The sequence below is a fragment of the Oncorhynchus keta genome, chromosome 29 (assembly GCF_023373465.1).
Source record: "Oncorhynchus keta strain PuntledgeMale-10-30-2019 chromosome 29, Oket_V2, whole genome shotgun sequence".
Taxonomy (NCBI): domain Eukaryota; kingdom Metazoa; phylum Chordata; class Actinopteri; order Salmoniformes; family Salmonidae; genus Oncorhynchus; species Oncorhynchus keta.
Window position 1 is genome coordinate 41,292,425 of NC_068449.1, and position 19,074 is coordinate 41,311,498.

Sequence of the window (19,074 nt, forward strand, 5' to 3'; positions counted from 1 at the left end):
ATTTTAAGAGAGGCATTGATGTTTATGGTTAGGTACACGTTGGAGCAACGACAGTCCTTTTTCGCAAATGCGCACCACATCGATTATATGCAACGCAGGACACGCTAGATAAACTAGTAATATCATCAACCATGTGTAGTTATTATTAGTGATTATGATTGATTGATTGATTGTTTTTTATAAGATAAGTTTAATGCTAGCTAGCAACTTACCTTGGCTTCTTTCTGCATTCGCGTAACAGGCAGGCTCCTCGTGGAGTGCAATGTAAAGCAGATGGTTAGAGCGTTGGTCTAGTTAACCGTAAGGTTGCAAGATTGAATCCCTGAGCTGACAAGGTAAAAATCTGTCGTTCTGCCCCTGAACAAGGCAGTTAACCCACCGCTCCTAGGCCGTAATTAAAAATAAGAATGTGTTCTTAACTGACATGCCTAATTAAATAAAGTTGTAAAAAATAATAATAATACTAATAATAAATCGGCCAAATCGGAGTCCAAAAATACCGATTTCCGATTGTTATGAAAACTTGAAATCGGCCCTAATTAATTGGCCATTCCGATTAATCGGTCAACCTCTAGTTGCGACTGCATCTAGGGTATTACGCAAGGTTAAATTTAGTTCCTCAGTTAGGTGGTTAAACGACTGTTGTACTCTGACGTCTTTGGGTAGGTAGAGGGAGTCTATAAGGGCATCTAGGAATCGTTGGGTTGTCCAAGAATATATAGCACAGCTTTTGATGAACCTCGGTTGGGGTCTGAGCAGATCATTTGTTGTGATTGCAAACATAATAAAATGGTGGTCCGATAGTCCAGGATTATGAGGAAAAACATTAAGATACACAATATTTATTCCATGTGACAAAACTAGGTCCAGGGTATGACTGTTGCAGTGAGTAGGTCCGGAGACATGTTGGACAAAACCCACTGAGTCGATGATGTCTTCGAAAGCCTTTTGGAGTGGGTCTGTGGACTTTTCCATGTCAATATTAAAGTCACCAAAAATTAGAATCTGCCATGACTACAAGGTCCGATAGGAATTCAGGGAACTCAGTGAAGACCGCTATAAAAAGCTATAAAAAGTGATTGAGTAGGCTGCATTGATTTCATGACTAGAAGCTCAAAAGACAAAAACGCAGTCATTTTTTTTGTAAATTAAAATTTGGTATTGTAAATGTTAGCAACACCTCCGCCTTTGCGGGATGTGCGGGGGATATAGTCACTAGTGTAACCAGAAGGAGAGGCCTCATTTAACAGAGTAAATTCATCAGGCTTAAGCCGTGTTTCAGTCAGGCAAATCACATCAAGATTATGATTAGTGATTAGTTCATTGACTATAACTGCCTTGAAAGTGAGAGATCTAACATTAACGTGGCTTGCGAAAGTACTCACCCCCCTTGGTATTTTTCCTATTTTGTTGCCTTACAATCTGGAGTTAAAATTGATTTTTTGGGGGGGTTAACTCAACACTTTGAAGATGCAACATTTTTTATTGTGAAACGAACAAGAAATAACACAAAAAAACAGAACTTGAACGTGCATAACTATTCACCCCCCAAGTCAATACTTTGTAAAGCCACCTTTTGCAGTAATTACAGCTTGGGGAATGTCTCTATAAGTGTTGCACATCTAGCCACTGGAATTTTTGTCCATTCTTCAAGGCAAAACTGCTCCAGCTCCTTCAAGTTGGATGGGTTCCGCTGGTGTACAGCCATCTTTAAGTCATACCACAGATTCTCAATTGGATTGAGGTTTGACTAGGCCATTCCAAGACATTTAAATGTTTCCCCTTAACTTCTTGGTGACAGGGGGGCAGTATTGAGTAGCTTGGATGAATAAGGTGTCCAGAGTAAACTGCCTGCTACTCTGTCCCAGATGCTAATATATGCATATTATTAGTAGTATTGTAGTATCGTAAAACTGTTTGAATGATGTCTGTGAGTATAACAGAACTCATATGGCAGGCGAAAACCTGAGAAAAATCCAACCAGTAAGTGTAAATCTGTGGTTTGTAGTTTTTACAACTCTTTGCCATTCCAATATACAGTATAAATGGGGTCATATTGCACTTCCTAAGGCTTCCATTAGATGTCAACAGTCTTTAGAACTTTGTTTGAGGCTTCTACTATGAAGGGGGGCTGAATGAGAGTGGATTGAGCCAGGTGTCTGGCAGAGTGCCACAGGCTCGTGACGCGCGGTCACGAGAGAGTTAGCTCTCGTTCCATTGCTTTTCTACAGACATAGAAATTCTCCTTTTGGAACATTATTGAAGATTTATGATAAAAACATCCTAAAGATTGATTCTATACTTAGTTTGATATGTTCCTACGACCTGTGATATAACTTTTTGAACTTTTCGTCCGAAGTTCGACTGGACCTGCACGCGCGTTTGGATTTGTTTACCAAACGCCCTAACAATAGAAGCTATTTGGACATAAATTATGAACTTTATCGAACAAATCAAACATTTACTGGGATTCCTGGGAGTACATTCTGATGAAGATCATCAAAGGTAAGTGAATATTTATAATGCTATTTCTGGCTAATGTTGACTACACAATATGGCGGATATCTTTTTGGCTGCTTTGTTGTCTGAACGCTGTACTCAGATTATTGCATGTTTTGCTTTTTCCGTAAAGTTCTTTTGAAATCTGACACATGGGTTGCATTAAGGAGAAGTACATCTCTAATTCCATGTATAACACTTGTATTTTCATCAACATTTATGATGAGTATTTCCGTAAATTGATGTGGCTCTCTGCAAAATCACTGCATGTTTTAGAACTACTGAACGTAACGTGAAATTAGATTTTTAAAATATAAATATGCACTTTATAGAACAAAACATGCATGTATTGTGTAACATGAAGTCCTATGAGTGTCATCTGATGAAGATCATCAAAGGTTAGTGATTAATTGTATCTCTTTGTGCTTTTTGTGACTCCTCTCTTTGGCTGGAAAAATGGCTGTGTTTTTCTGTGAGTTGGTGGTGACCTAACAAAATTGCTGTACAGCCTTTTTGAAATCAGACACTATGGCCGGATTAACGAGAATTTTATCTTTAAAATAGTGTAAAATACTTGTATGCTTGAGGAGATTTTTGTTGTTTTGAATTTGGCGCCCTGCACTTTCACTGGCTGTTGGCGAGGTGGGACGCTACATTTCCACATATCCCAGAGAGGTTAAACCAATTGAGTGTTGATTTAGCAGTATGCTTAGGGTCATTGTCCTGCTGGAAGGTGAACCTCCGTCCCAGTCTCAAACCTCTGGAAGACTGAAACAGGTTTCCCTCAAGAATTTCCCTGTATTTAGCCCCATCCATCATTCCTTCAATTCTGACCAGTTTCCCAGTCCCTGCCGATAAAAAAACATCTCCATAGCATGATGCTGCTGCCACCACCATGCTTCACCGTGGATGGTGTTCTCGGGGTGATGAGAGGTGTTGGTTTGCGCCAGACATAGTGTTTCCCTTAATGGGCAAAAAGCTCAATTTTAGTCTCATCTGACCAGAGTACCTTCTTCCATATGTTTGGGGAGACTTCCACATCCCTTTTGGTGAACACAAAATGTGTGTTGCTTATTTCTTTCTTTAAGCAATGACTTTTTTCTGGACACTCTTCCGTAAAGCCCAGCTCTGTGAAGTGTACGGCTTAAAGTGTTCTTATGGACAGATACTCCAATCTCCGCTGTGGAGCTTTGGTCTCTTTTTTGCCTCTGATTAATGCCCTCCTTGCCTGGTCTGTGAGTTTTGGTGGGCGGCCCTCTCTTGGCAGGTTTGTTGTGGTGCCATATTCTTTACATTTTTTAATAATGGATTTTATTTTTTTATAACCCAACCCTGATCTGTACTTCTCCACAACTTTGTCCCTGACCTGTTTGGAGAGCTCCTTGGTCTTCATGGTGCCGCTTGCTTGGTGGTGCCCCTTGCTTAGTGGTGTTGCAGACATTTTTGCCTTTCAGAACAGTTGTTTATATACTGAGATCATGTGACTCTTAGATTACACACAAGTGGACTTTATTTAACTAATTATGTGACTTCTGAAGGTAATTGGTTGCACCAGATCTTCTTTAGGGGCTTCATAGCATAGGGGGTGAATACATATGCACTCACCACTTTTTTTCCCCGTTCGCTTTAAAAAATATATTTTTTAACAAGTTATTTTTTAAAACTTTTTTGTGTATGTCCATTACATGTCCATAATCCCCCCCAAAATCAATTTAATTTACAGGTTGTAATGCAACAAAATAGGAAAAACGCCAAGAGGGATGAATACTTTTGTAAGGCACTGTAAGTAGCCCTATTTTGAGATGTGAGATATCACAATCTCTTTCAATAATGACAGGAATGGAGGTCTTTTTTCCAGTGAGATTGTTAAGGCGAACACCGCCATGTTTAGGTTTGCCCAACCTAGATCGAGGCACAGACACGGTCTCAATGGAGATAGCTGAGCTGACTACACAGACTGTGCTATGCTAGTGGCAGACTCCACGAAACTGGCAGGCTGGCTAACAGCCTGCTGCCGGGCCTGCACCCTATCTCATTGAGGAGCTAGAGGAGTTAGAGCCCTGTCTATGTTCATGGATAAGATCGACAGGGCTCTAACTCCTCTAGCTCCACAATGAGCATTCCAGGCTCACATCATACCTACAAACACATTTACCACAACATACACCGGTTGTTGTATTGTGTCTGACATCTGATAGCCATCAGCAGCTGACTTCCCCTATTTGCCAGTCCTGACACAGAGATAACCCAACACATAAAGACCCCCCCCCCCACACACACACACACACAAACAAACCAGAGGCATAAACACACATTTACATGAGAGGCGTACGTACGTACACGAGGTATATACACATTCATGCACTGTCGATGCATGCGCACACATGATCAATCACTTTTATATTTGTGTATACAGAATCACACACTTGTGTCTAAACAAACACACACACACACACACACAAGGAGCATGCAAATAGTCACATCACACACGTACTCTCACAAACTTTTAAAAACATCAAGGGAAGGAGTGAAAGCGGCACGAGGCTTCTTCGGAGGAACGTTACCCACGACAACAGGAAGCGGGTGGCAGTTTCAAAATTTCAGCCTGGCTGCGTTCCCACCATCACTCAGACTGGCTTCTAGTTGTTTTTGGGGGGGAGATGGTCGTTGTTATTTCACAGTGTGGTTTACTTATATACTCAACCACTTATTTTGAACACACTTCTTCTGTTACAGCAATGAAAGCACTATATGGCGTGCGAAACTAAAGTTTTACAAGACAACATATGGGCTGCGTTTTAAATAAATGGCACCCTATTGCCTATATAGTGCACAACTTTTGACCAGTGCACTATATAGAAAATAGGGTTTTGGTGAAGAAATGCACTATAAATGGAATAGGGTGCCATGTGGGACACAACCATTGTTTCTTCACTGATCTGGATATACTTTTATGAGAGGTTTCGTTATTATTAGACAGGTGTTGTGAGAGTAAAGTCGTTCCTGTATGGTGTTTGTGGTTTGTGTCTCTGTAACATGGCCTGTTGAGCTGCTGAACACATAAACAGGTTTAGATATAGACCGAGCTTGAGCAGACAGATTCAAATTTAGTTCCCCCTTCTCTTTATTTCTTTACTCTCTGTCACTTTATTTCTCTCTCTTTATTTATCTTTCTTTCTCTCTGTGGCTCTCTTTAGTGGAGAGGTTGAAATTGTCTCTCTCACTCTCTTTTTGTCTCCACCCCCCCTCTCTCTTACCAAGTCATTGGATGAGGCAACTGTTATTTCTACTGTGTGTAGCTTTGAGCTCACCACCACTTTTGATATTAAATAATGCACTATGCACCAATCCAAATACACTGTCATGTATAAATACTGTTACCGAAGGCTAAGGTCTTGACTGGTGAATACTTGTGTTATAATAGTGTAAAAGAGATCTGCCTTGTAGTTGGGATAACCTACAGGTCATGTTAATAAATCAATTAATCAGTTTTGAATTTATAAAACCCTTTTTACATCAACAGTTCACAAAGAACAACCCTGTCCAGAACCACAAAAGTCATAGGGTTCAATGACTGAGATGGCAAATATGCTGTTCATGTACAGTTGAAGTCGGAAGTTTACATACACTTTGGTTGTAGTCATTAAAACTTGTTTTTCAACCACTCCACAAATTTCTTCTTAACAAACTATAGTTTTGGCAAGTCGGTTAGGACATCTACTTTGTGCATGACACACGTCATTTTTCCAACAATGGTTTACAGACAGATTATTTCACTTATAATTCACTGTATCACAATTCCAGTGGGTCAGAAGTTTACATACACTAAGTTGACTGTACCTTTAAACAGCTTGGAAAATTCCAGAAAATGATGTCATGACTTTAGAAGTTTCTGATAGGCTAATTGACATAATTTGAGTCAATTGGAGGTGTACCTGTGGATGTATTTCAAACTCAGTGCCTCTTTGCTTGACATCATGGGAAAATCAAAAGAAATTAGCCAAGACCTCAGAAATGTTTTTGTAGAACTCCACAAGTCTGGTTCACCCTTGGGAGCAATTTCCAAACACCTGAAGGTACCACGTTCATCTGTAGAAACAATAGTACGCAAGTACAAACACCATGGGAACACGCAGATGTCATACCGCTCAGGAAGGAGACGCGTCTCCTAGAGATGAACGTACTTTGTTGCAAAAAGTGCAAATCATTCCCAGAACAACAGCAGCGACCTTGTGAAGATGCTGGAGGAAAAAGATTATGGTTTGCAAGTGCACATGGGGACAAATATCGTACTTTTTGGAGAAATGTCCTCTGGTCTGATGAAATAAAAATGTTACTGTTTGGCCATAATGACCATCGTTATGTTTGGAGGGAAAATGGGGAGGCTTGCAAGCTGAAGAACACCATCCCAACCATGAAGCACAGGGTGGCAGCATCATGTTGTGGGGGTGCTTTGCTGCAAGAGGGACTCATGCACTTCACAAAATAAATGGCATCATGAGGTTGGAAAATTACATGGATATATTGAAGCAACATCTCAAGACATCAGTCAGGAAGTTAAAGCTTTGCCGCAAATGGATTTTCCAAATGGACAATGACCCCAAGCATACTTCCAAAGTTGTAGCAAAATGGTTTAAGGACAACATCGTCAAGGTATTGGAGTGGCCATCATTATGCCCTGACCTCAATCTATTTGAGGGCAGACCTGAAAATGCGTGTGCGAGCAAGGAGGCCTACAAACCTGACTTAGTTACAGGAATGGGCCAAAATGCACCCAACTTATTGTGGGAAGCTTGTGGAAGGCTACCTGAAACGTTTGACCCAACATGTAATGTAATGTAAATGTAAATAAACAATTTAATGGCAATGCTACTAAAAACGAATTGAATGTTTGTAAACTTCTGATCCACTGAGAATGTGAAAAAATAAATAAAAGCTGAAATAAGTCATTCTCTCTACTATTCCCCTGACATTTCACATTCTTAAAATAAAGTGGTGATTCTAACTGACCTAAGACGGTGAACTTTTACTAGGATTAAATGTCAGGAATTGTGTAAAAACTGAGATTAAATGAATTTGGCTGAGGTGTATGTAAACTTCTGACTTCAATTGTATGTTACCAATGTTTTGCTTAATATAACCTCACATAATTAGTTTGTTATTTATGCTACACATGCCTGTATTTATTTCTTCACTAGTCAAATCAAATCAAATTTATTTATATAGCCCTTCGTACATCAGCTGATATATCTCAAAGTGCTGTACAGAAACCCAGCCCAAAACCCCAAACAGCAAGTAATGCAGGTGTAGAAGCGCGGTGGATAGGAAAAACTCCCTAGAAAGACCAAAACCTACGAAGAAACCTAGAGAGGAACCAGGCTATGAGGGGTGGCCAGTCCTCTTCTGGCTCTGCCGGGTGGAGATTATAACAGATCATGGCCAAGATGTTATATTATTATTATATATATAAGATGTTCAAATGTTCATAAATGACCAGCATGGTCAAATAATAATAATCACAGTAGTTGTTGAGGAGCAACAAGTCAGCACCTCAGGAGAAAATGTCAGTTGGCTTTTTATACCGCTCCTGCTGTCTCTAGAGAGTTGAAAACAGCAGGTCTGGGACAGGTAGCACGTCCGGTGAACAGGTCAGGGTTCCATAGCCGCAGGCAGAACAGTTGAAACTGGAGCAGCAGCACGGCCAGGTGGACTGCAAGGAGTCATCACGGAGTCATCATGCCAGGTAGTCCTGAGGCATGGTCCTAGGGCTCAGGTCCTCAGAGAGAGAGAGGGGGGAATACTTACATTCACACAGGACACCGGATAAGACAGGAGAAGTACTCCAGATATAAGACTGACCCTAGCCCCCCCGACACAAACCACTGCAGCATAAATACTGGAGGCTGAGACAGGAGGGGTCAGGAGTCACTGTTGCCACATCCGATGATACCCCTGGACAGGGCCAAACAGGCAGGATATACCCCACCCACTTTGCCATAGCACAGCCCCCACACCACTAGAGGAATATCTTCAACCACCAATTTAGCATCCTGAGACAAGGCCGAGTATAGCCCACAAAGATCTCCGCCACGGCACAACCCAAGGGGGGGTGCCAACCCAGACAGGAAGATCACGTCAGTAACTCAACCCACTCATGTGACGCACCCCTCCTAGGGACGGCATGGAAGAGCACCAGTAAGCCAGTGACTCAGCCCCTGTAATAGGTTTAGAGGCAGAGAATCCCAGTGGAGAGAGGGGAACAGGCCAGGCAGAGATAGCAAGGGCGGTTCGTTGCTCCAGAGCCTTTCCGTTCACCTTCACACTCCTGGGCCAGACTACACTCAATTATATGACCCACTGAAGAGATGAGTCTTCAGTAAAGACTTAAAGGTTGAGACCGAGTCTGCGTCTCTCACATGGGTAGGCAGACCATTCCATAAAAATGGAGCTCTATAGGAGAAAGCCCTGTCTCTATTTTTTTGTTTAGAAATTCTAGGGACAATTAGGCGGCCTGCGTCTTGTGACTGTAGCGCACTTGTAGGTATGTACGGCAGGACCAAATCGGAAAGATGGGTAGGAGCAAGCCCATGTAATGCTTTGTAGGTTAGAAGTAAAACCTTGAAATCAGCCATTGCCTTGACAAGAAGCCAGTGTAGGGAGGCTAGCACTGGAGTAATATGATCAAATGTTTTGGTTCTAGTCAGGATTCAAGCAGCCATATTTAGAACAAACTGAAGTTTATTTAGTGCCTTATCCGGGTAGCCGGAAAGTAGAGAATTGCAGTAGTCTAACCTAGAAGTAACAAAAGCATGGATTAATTTTTCTGCATAATTTTTGGACAGAAAGTTTCTGATTTTTGCAATGTTACGTAGATGGAAAAAAGCCGTCCTTGAAACAGTCTTAATATGTTTGTCAAAAATGAGATCAGCGTCCAGAGTAACGCCGAGGTCCTTCCCAGTTTTATTTGAGACGACTGTACAACCATCAAGATACATTTTTCAGATTCAACAGAAGATCTCTTTGTTTCTTGGGACCTAGATCAAGCATCTCTGTTTTGTCCGAGTTTAAAAGTAGAACGTTTGCAGCCATCCTTTTCCTTATGTCTGAAACACAGGCTTCTAGCGAGGGCAATTTTTGGGCTTCACCGTGTTTCATTGAAATGTATAGCTGTGTGTTATCCGCATAGCAGTGAAAGTTAACATTACGTTTTCGAATGACATGCCCAAGAGGTAAAATATATAGTGAAAACTATAGTGGTCCTAAAATGGAACCTTGAGGAACACTGACATTTACAGTTGATTTGTCGGAGGGCAAACCATTCACATAGACAAACTTATAGCTTTCTGACAGATAATATCTAAACCAGGCCAGAACTTGTCCTTGTAGAGCAATTTGGATTTCCAATCTCTTCAAAAGATTGTGGTGATCGATGGTATCAAAAGCAGCACTAAGGTCTAGGAGCACGAGGACAGATGCAGAGCCTCGGTCTGACGCCATTAAAAGGTCATTTACCACCTTCACAAGTGCAGTCTCAGTGCTATAATGGTATTTATAAATCCTGTTAGACTTTCATCTAAAAGAGTGGTGGATGTAATTTTGTTATTTTATCTGGATTAATTCAACTGTTTTTAATTTGTTTAGTCTAATCAACATGACTTTTCAAGCTATTTGTCTCATCAAAGAGCATTGGGATGAAGGCTGATTTATCAACCTCTGGATTGTATGTTTCTGCCATTGGATCTTTGTTCTCTATTTTTGCTCTTCCAGGAAGATTCTTCCAACATCACTATCCTGGGGCTACTGCTGGAGTGCAGTTTACCCAAGAGCATATACAGCCATCCGCAGGTACTGGGCATCTCATCACTTTTTTTAAACCGCCCCCTTTTCACTGCAATTTCATCAATATGTACATTGTTTATCATTTTTAACAGACCAAAATATACTTTACATTAGTTTTAAAAAATGTACACGAGATAAAAATATAAACAATGCTCAACTAAACAGATATGCATGTGTATGACCACTTTATATTTTCAAGACAACCTATTTGCGTTTTAAAGGGCAAAACATTTAAATGACAAAGTCCTTATTCCATGCGAACTGTAAGACTAACTTTTCATAGCACTTATGGCCATATACTATTTATTTAAAAAAAAATTCAACTATTGTCAACATGAGTGCTGAATACTCCTTAACTGTGTGTACTCACTATCGTGTTGGCTTCACGGTAATCACAAGGGTTATTCTCCTGTAGTCAGTTATAAGACCTATGTTACGTGAATTGTGGCTGTAAAGTTTACTGCAGAATCATTGCTCGTGATGCAATTGTTTGGAAGGTTGTGTACGGGACGTCTATTGAGTGAGCTGCAGTGTTGTGATATCTGACTGCAGTCTGGTTCCTCAAGAAGCCCCAAGGACAGTGAGACCACTTTCTAGGTGCATAATTGCTTTCTCACGAGACCGTTAATTGGCCGGGAGCTTCCCTAAACACAGGTGGCGCAATCACCGCCATGGTGCAAGCCCCACCCACCACTCTATCTCCCAAACCTAACCCAACTTTGTTTTGTTTGTTTGTTCATAATGACTTGTGAATACTACTAGTATGGTATAGCCTGGTCCCAGATCTGTTTGTGAAGTATAGCCAACTTCTATGGTCAGGGGGGATAAGTACTAATATGGCTTCTTCAGGAAGTGTGTGTATCTGTTGTATCCACAGGAGCTTGGTGTTTGTTATTTTAGGCCGAGGCCCTGTGGGGTCTAGCCAGGGATAGCGAGCTGTCTGTTTCTTAAGTCCAGGCCTGAGTCACTCCTTCTCCTAAGATGACAAGGCCTGGTTTGTGCTGAGCTTTGCACACCTCAGATGCTGATCTTGTCAGCTTAAGGCAGGGTTTGTGGGTTAGGTACAGTACAGAGGGACTGGAGAGAAGCAGGTTGATGCCCATAGTTTTACCTCTAGCTGGCTGTGTGTGTGTGTGTGTGTGTGTGTGTGTGTGTGTGTGTGTGTGTGTGTGTGTGTGTGTGTGTGTGTGTGTGTGTGTGTGTGTGTGTGTGTGTGTGTGTGTGTGTGTGTGTGTGTGTGTGTGTGTGTGTGTGTGTGTGTGTGTACAAGCATGCACCCACACTCTTAGTATTCTCCCACTCTTCATCGCTTCCTCTTTTCCTTTTCTTACACAATTTGACTCATTTGTCTCCCTTTCTCGCCCCCCAATCTCTCTCCACATTCCACTGATCGCTCTTTCTACATGCCTCTTCATTCTCTCTTTGCTCTATTCAACCAACCCCCTCCCCCTTTCTCCCTCCTTGCTCCCTCTGCATAACTGGTATGCCTTTCCTGCCGTATCCCCAGGGGTCGTGCTTCCAGAGTGTTGAGGACAACGCGGCCAGGGTGGAGCAGGGACTCAACCTCCAGATCAGGCTGTCGGAGCACACAGAACGTCCTGCTGACCTGGACAAGCTCAAGCCCTACGTCATCGAGCACATCCTGGTCCTGTTGGTTGCCCCAGCGACGGGCTGCTGCTCCGCCAACGGTGGGTGTCGGGGGCTAGGGGACTAGTCTTTGGGGGTGGAGGTGGGGTAAGGCATGAGAGCTATAGGAATAACTTCAAATATTTTTGGATGTTGGTAGGTTTCAATAGAGAATGTTGGCGTTCTGCTGGTTTAGGGACCTCTGCACCCCGCCTAAAGAAAAATCGGAGAGAAACACTGATTAGGATTTGGGAGCCTTACCACTTACCATTGAGCATATTTTTTGTATTGTATTGAACCTTTATTTAACTAGGCAAGTCAGTTAAAAACAAATTAGTATTTATAATGATGGCCTACACTGACCAAACCCGGACGTCGCTGGGCCAATTGTGAGCCGCCCTATGGGACTCCCAATCACGGCCGGTTGTGATACAGCCTGGATTCGAACCATAGTGTCTATAGTGACGCCTCAAGCACTGAGATGCAGTGTCACCTAGTCAGCTGTACAACTGAATGCATTCAACTGAAATGTGTTTTCCGCATTTAACCCAACCCCTCTGAATTCTAGAGGTGCGTGCGGGGGGCTGCCATAATCGATATCCACGTTTTTGGCGCCCAGGGAACAGTGGGTTAACTGCCTTGCTCAGGTGCAAAACGACTGATTTTTACCATGTCAGCTTGGGGATTCGGTCCAGCAACCTTTCGGTTACTGGCCCAACACTCTAACCATTAGGCTACCTGCGCTATTCGGGAGCCAAGCTAGTTGTAGAAGAGTGTTGAGAGCTAGTTAAGAACAAATTCTTATGTTCAATGACAGCCTCGGAACAGTGGGTTAACTGCCTGTTCAGGGGCAGAACGACAGATTTGTACCTTGTCAGCTCGGGGGCTTGAACTTGCAACCTTTCAATTACTAGTCCAACACTCTAACCACAAGGCTACCCTGCCGCCCCAGATTAAGTGGCACTATGGCTGTAAAGTCAACCTTTTCATGTGTAAAAGAAAACATACAATTATTGGACATTAAATAGAACATAGATAGAACATTTTATTTCTGTGAAACCGTGCTAAAACAGTGAACTTAGTGACACCTAGTGAACGGGTTGGTCATGATGCGTGAACCGTAGCACAGGCACTGTTCATCCACAGTCTCACTTGCAGAGAAACCTGAGGTTGAAAGGAATTGCCAGAGCCAAGGAAATCAGCCCCGAAGTGTCAACTCAGCACTTTCATCCACCAAACTGCTGCAATGCTGCTGTAGGCTAGGGCACTCAGTTTTTATGATCGAGGGCATATTGTAAATGTAATCACCTCCTTTCACTTAATGCTACTGTGCAGGTCATACCAAAGTAGCACCGCTTTTACCTAGTGAGTAACATTAGATCTAATTTTAAGTTAATTGTCACAGTCATCTGACCTTATATGAGGAGTTATATCAGTCAATTTTTGTCTTCTGTACAACTGATGGGATTGGCATGCATGAATGGGATAGATGGGGCATTTACCTTCTACCTTGAAATGGGCATCATAGAGCATCAGCATTACGCTCTTAGATTATGTGCATGGAATATACTCACAGTACCTAAAAGGATGAGCTCTCAATCATGTCAAGTAGCCCTGAAGATTGCTTTGTTATTGACTGTCTGTCTAAAGGTGGATGTATCCATTTTATGTGCATAGTGACACCTACTGGCGGCAGAGAGAAGTGCAATTTTCAGTGTTTTGTTGGGCAGCAATACAGTATTTATTCGATCCTGTCATTTATGTTGATAACATTTCATTAACCTATTGTGTTTTAATTGTATCCTACAGGGGAGTTAAACATTGGAATTTGTATGTTGAATTCAGGAGGAAAGAAACTTTATGTGAAGGTAAGTTTCTGTGCAAACTCATGCATAGTACTCAAATGGAGTCCATTTAATATGTCTTCAGTATTACCCATGCAGGAGTTTATATTGTATCTAACAGCAGTGTCGTTCTTTTTTTCTTAGGAAATGCAGTTGTTATCCAAAGTGGACAGCGCTCTGGAGTTCAGCCCAGTCCTGCTGAGAACATCAGCGACAAACTTCACACAAGTGGCTACTCTAGCCTGCAGAGGTACATTTACATGGCAAAGTAGAGGAATACTGGGTCTGTTTGCCATTGGTGGTAATAATGTTGATGTCTTAAAAGTAAAGGAACTTGCGAACTGCTCTTAATATGTCATCATCAAATTATTCCCAAGCACCTGCAACAACCAAACTCAGCTGCGCGAGATATTTTGCTAATGAGTTGATAGCATGTGTGTATATTTAAGCAATAAGGCCAAAGGAGTTGTAGTACAGTGCCTTCAGAAAGTATTCATACCCCTTGACTTATTCGAAATGTTGTTTCTACAGCCTGAATTCAAAATGGATTACTTATTTTTTCCCACACCCATCTATGCACAATATATCATAATGAAAAAGTGAAAACATGTTTCTAGACAATTTTGAAAGGTTGTTGAAAATGAAATGCAGAAATCTAATTTACATAAGTATGCACACCCGAGTCAATACTTTGTAGAAACACCTTTCACAGTGATTACAGCTGTCAGTCTTTCTGGGTAAGTCTCTAAAAGGTTTCCACACCTGCCCATTATTCTTTTCAAAATTCTAGACCATTTTCAGATCTTGCCATAGATTTTCAAGTAGATTTAAGTCAAAACAGTAACTCAGACACTAAGGAACATTCACTGTCTTCTCCATTGTAGATGTTGCCTTGTGTTTTAGGTTATTATCCTGCTGAAAAGTGAATTAAGCTCCCATGGTTTGGTGGAAAGCTGAACCAGGTTTTCCTCTAGGGTTTCGCCTGTGCTTGGCTCCCATTACATTTATTTTTTATCCTAAAAAACTCTCCAGTCTTTAGCGATTACAAGCATACCCATAACATGATGCAGCCAACACTATGCTTGAAGATCTGGAGTGTGATACACAGTACTACTATATTGGATTTGCCCCAAACATAACACTTTGTATTCAGGACAAAAAAATGATTGCTTTGCCATATTATTTTGCAGTATTACATTAGTGCCTTGTTTCAAACAGGATGCATGTTTGAATATTTGTATTCTTTACAGGCTTCCTTCTTTTCACTTTGTCAATTAGGTTAGTATTGTGGAGTAACTGCAATGTTGATCCATCCTTAGTTTTCTCCTATTACAACCATTAAACTCTCTTTTAAAGTCACCATAGAGTACGAGTCATAATACCCATAAATATCCATAATACCCCATTATGAATCATAATACCCATAAAACCTAGTGGTCAAACAAGGAAATGGTTCCAATCGTTTTTCCACAAAACATTTTTCCCATAGGGGATTTTAGAAACACTTAAAATAAGGGCTGAGTTTCATGTAGGCCTACCCTGAGAGAGATATACATGGTTATGAAAACATCTCACCAGGGTAAGCCTACATGAAACACAGCCCTTATTTTAAGTATTTCTAAAATCTCCTATGGGAAATATGAATGGCGGAAGAAACGATTGGAACCATTTCCCATATTGACCGCTAGGTTTTATTGGTGTTATGACACCTCCACTGTGCCGGAGTGGTTTCCTTTCTCTCCTGCAAATGAGTTAGGAAGGACGCCTGTATCTTTGTAGTGACTGGGTGTATTGATACACCATCCAAAGTGTAATGAATAATTTAGCCATGGTCAAAGGGATATTCAATGTCTGCTTAAAAATATATATATGTTTTACCCCTTTACCAATAGGTTATCTTCTTTGAGAGACATTGGAAAACATCCCTGGTCTTTGTGGTTGAATCTGTGTTTGAAATTTACTGCTCGACTGAGGGATAATTGTAGGTGGGGGGTACAGAGATGAGGTAGTCATTCAAAAATCATGTTAAACTATTATTGCACACAGATTGAGTCCATGCAACTTATTATGTGACTTGTTAAGCAAATATTTACTCCGGAACTTGATTTGGGCATGCCATAACAAAGGTATTGAATACTTATTGAGTCAAGACAATATCATGTTTTATTAATGTGTAAAAATGGCAAAAAACATAATTCCACTTTGACGTTATGGGGTATTGTGTGTTGGTCAGTGTCAACAAATCTCCATTTAATCCATTTTAAATTGTGGCTGTAATACAACAAAATGTGGAAAAGGGTGAGGGGTGTGAATACTTTCTGAAGACGCTGTCCTGTATATGGCCAAAATGCCATGGCTATAAGGGCTGTTCTTATGTACGACGCAACGTGGAGTGCCTGGACACAGCCCTTAGCAGTGGTATATTGGCCATGTACCACAAACCCAGAGGTGCCTTACTGCTATTATAAACTGGTTACTAACATAATTAGAACAGTAAACAAGTTATTTTGCATCACACAGGCAATCAGTATCCAAGACCAAAACTGTGTGTGTGTGTGTGTCTACAGTTCCTTCAGAAAGTATTCATACCCCTTGACTTATTCCACATTTTGTTGTTACAGCCTAAATTCAAAATGGATTAAATAGATTTTTCCCTTACCCATCTACACCAAATTCCCCATAATGAGAAAGTGAAAACAGGTTTTTATAAATGTACAAAAAAAATAAAAAAGAATACTGAAAAATCTAATTTACATAAATGTTCACACAAATGTGCTATGACGCTCCAAATTGAGCTCAGGTGCATCCAATTTTATTTTATCATACTTGAGATGTCACTTCAACATGATTGGAGCACCTGTGGCCAATTCAATTGTTTGGAAATGATTTAGAAAGAAACGCTCCTGTCTATATAAGATCTCACAGTTGACAGTAGTTTTGTATACCATATAGCTGGGTATTTGGAAATGGCCACAGAATGATTTTTCAATATTGTTAAATAGTTCTTTCAAGTTTTTTTATTCATTTGAATATTTGTAGCTACTTTTTATGTAAATACCTGCAGTCAACTTGTGCAATATGTTAGGAGATCGCATTTTCCATTTCACCTGTCACAAGATCTTTTATTATGAAGCTTACCGATAGTCCTCAGTCACTCACTGTTGTGCAGCACACACCAGGTCATCTAGTTACAGTATGGAATTCACAACTAAATGTTTGCCAGCTAGATATCATGTATAAAATGTTCGCTATGCACTCATTAGCATTTAGTTAGCATTCTCTATGGGATTTTACATATACTTGTTAGCATTGCTAACCTTTGGGTTTACAAATAGCCACCTTGTGTTCAGTGCCGGTATTACTGAATATCCAGGTATGGCACAAGGTTGGTATGACAATCTGGATATCACACAAACCTAGTTGACAGTGCATGCCAGAGCAGAAACTATACAATGAAGTCCAAGGAACTGTCCTTAGATCTCAGAGAGAATTGTGATTAGATGTATATCTGGAGAAGGACATCAAATAATTTCTAGAGTGTGTCCTCCATCAATGGGAAACTGAAAAAATATGGAACTACCCAGACTCTGCCTACAGTTGGCCGTGTGAGCAACCGGGCAAGAAGGACCTTGGTGACCAAGAACCGAATGAACTACAGAGTTCCTTGGCTGAGATGGGAGAATATGCCAGAAGGATAACAGTCTTTACAGCACTTCACTAATCTAGGCTTTCTGGAAGAGTTGCCGGACGGAAACCACTCCTGAGAAAACTGCACATGACAGCATGCCTGGAGTTTGCAAAAAGTCACGTGAAATACTGAAAAGAAGGCAAAAGATTCTGTGGTCTGATGACAAAAAGGGAACTGTTTGGCCTGGATGCAAAGCGCTATGTCTGGATAAAACCAGGCACAGCTCATCACTACCGTGATTCATGGTGGTGGCAGCATCATGCTAAGGGGATGCTTATCAGCGGCAGGGAATGGGAGACTGGTAAGGATAGGGGGAACAATGAATGTAGCCAAATACAGGCAAATCCTGAATGAGAACCTGCTTCATAGTGCAAATTACCTTGGACTGGGGGCGAAGATGTACGTTCTAACAGGACAATGACCCCAAGCATACAGCCAAAGCAACACTGGAATGGCTTCAGAACAAGAATGTGAAAGTCCTTCAGTGACCCAGACAAAGCCCAGACTTGAATCCCATTGCATATCTGTGGAAAGCCTTGAAGATTGCTGTTCACCTCCATTCCCAATCTTCAGAAAATCTGCATGGAAGAATGGGAGAAGATCCCAGAATCCAGATATGTAAAGCTGATACAGACATACCCAAGACGACTCAAAGCTGTAATCAAATGAAATTGTATTATTCACATGCGCCGAAAACAACAGATGTAGTAGACCTTACAGTGAAATGCTTACTTAAGAGCCCTTATCCAACAATGCAGTTTAAAAAAATATGGATAAGAATAAGAAATAAAAGTAACAAGTAATTAGAGAGCAGCAGTAAAATAACAATAGCGAGACTATATACAAGCAGGTACCGGTACAGAGTCAATGTGCGGGGGCACCGGTTAGTTGAGGTAATATGTACATGTAGGTAGAGTTATTAAAGTAACTATGCATAGATGATAACAACAGAGAGTAGCAGAGGCGTAAAGGGGGGGATGCAAATAGTCTGGGTAGCCATTTGATTAGGTGTTCAGGAGTCTTATAGCTTGGGGGTAGAAGCTGTTTTGAAGCCTCTTGGACCTAGACTTGGTGCTCCGGTACCACTTGTCGTGCGGTAGCAGAGAGAACAGTCTATGACTAGGGTGGCTGGAGTCTTTGACAATTTTTAGGGCCTTCCTCTGACACCGCCTGGTATAAAGGTCCTGGGTGGCAGGAAGCTTGGCCACAGTGATGTACTAGGCTGTTCGCACTACCCTCTGTAGTGCCTTGCGGTCAGAGGCGGAGGAGTTGCCATACCAGGCAGTGATGCAACCAGTCAGGATGGTCTCGATGGTGCAGCTGATTTTGGTCCTCTATTGACGCTTTGCCTGAATGATGGTTCATCAGAGGGCATAGCGGGATTTCTTATAAGCTTCCAGGTTAGAATCCTGCTCCTTGAAAGCGCAAGCTCTAGTATTTAGCTCAGTGCGGATGTTGCCTGTAATCCATGGCTTCCGTTTGGGGTATGTACATATAATCACTGTGGGGCCGACATCATCAATGCACTTATTGATGAGGCCAATGACTGATGTGGTGTACTCCTCAATGCCATGAGAA

General features: G+C 41.4%; 1 protein-coding gene across 9 annotated transcripts in view; it reads left to right on the top strand.

Moving 5' to 3' along the window:
* The window catches only part of LOC118362911 (transmembrane protein 131-like), a 99,546-nt gene that overhangs the window by 54,134 nt on the left and 26,338 nt on the right, over positions 1-19,074 (top strand). For all 9 annotated transcript variants that reach the window (XM_052486581.1, XM_052486579.1, XM_052486578.1 and 6 more), the window contains 4 exons: positions 10,267-10,344; positions 11,846-12,026; positions 13,774-13,832; positions 13,953-14,058. In XM_052486581.1, coding sequence (XP_052342541.1) covers positions 10,267-10,344; positions 11,846-12,026; positions 13,774-13,832; positions 13,953-14,058 — 424 coding nt within the window. The remainder of the gene's footprint in view (positions 1-10,266; positions 10,345-11,845; positions 12,027-13,773; positions 13,833-13,952; positions 14,059-19,074) is intronic.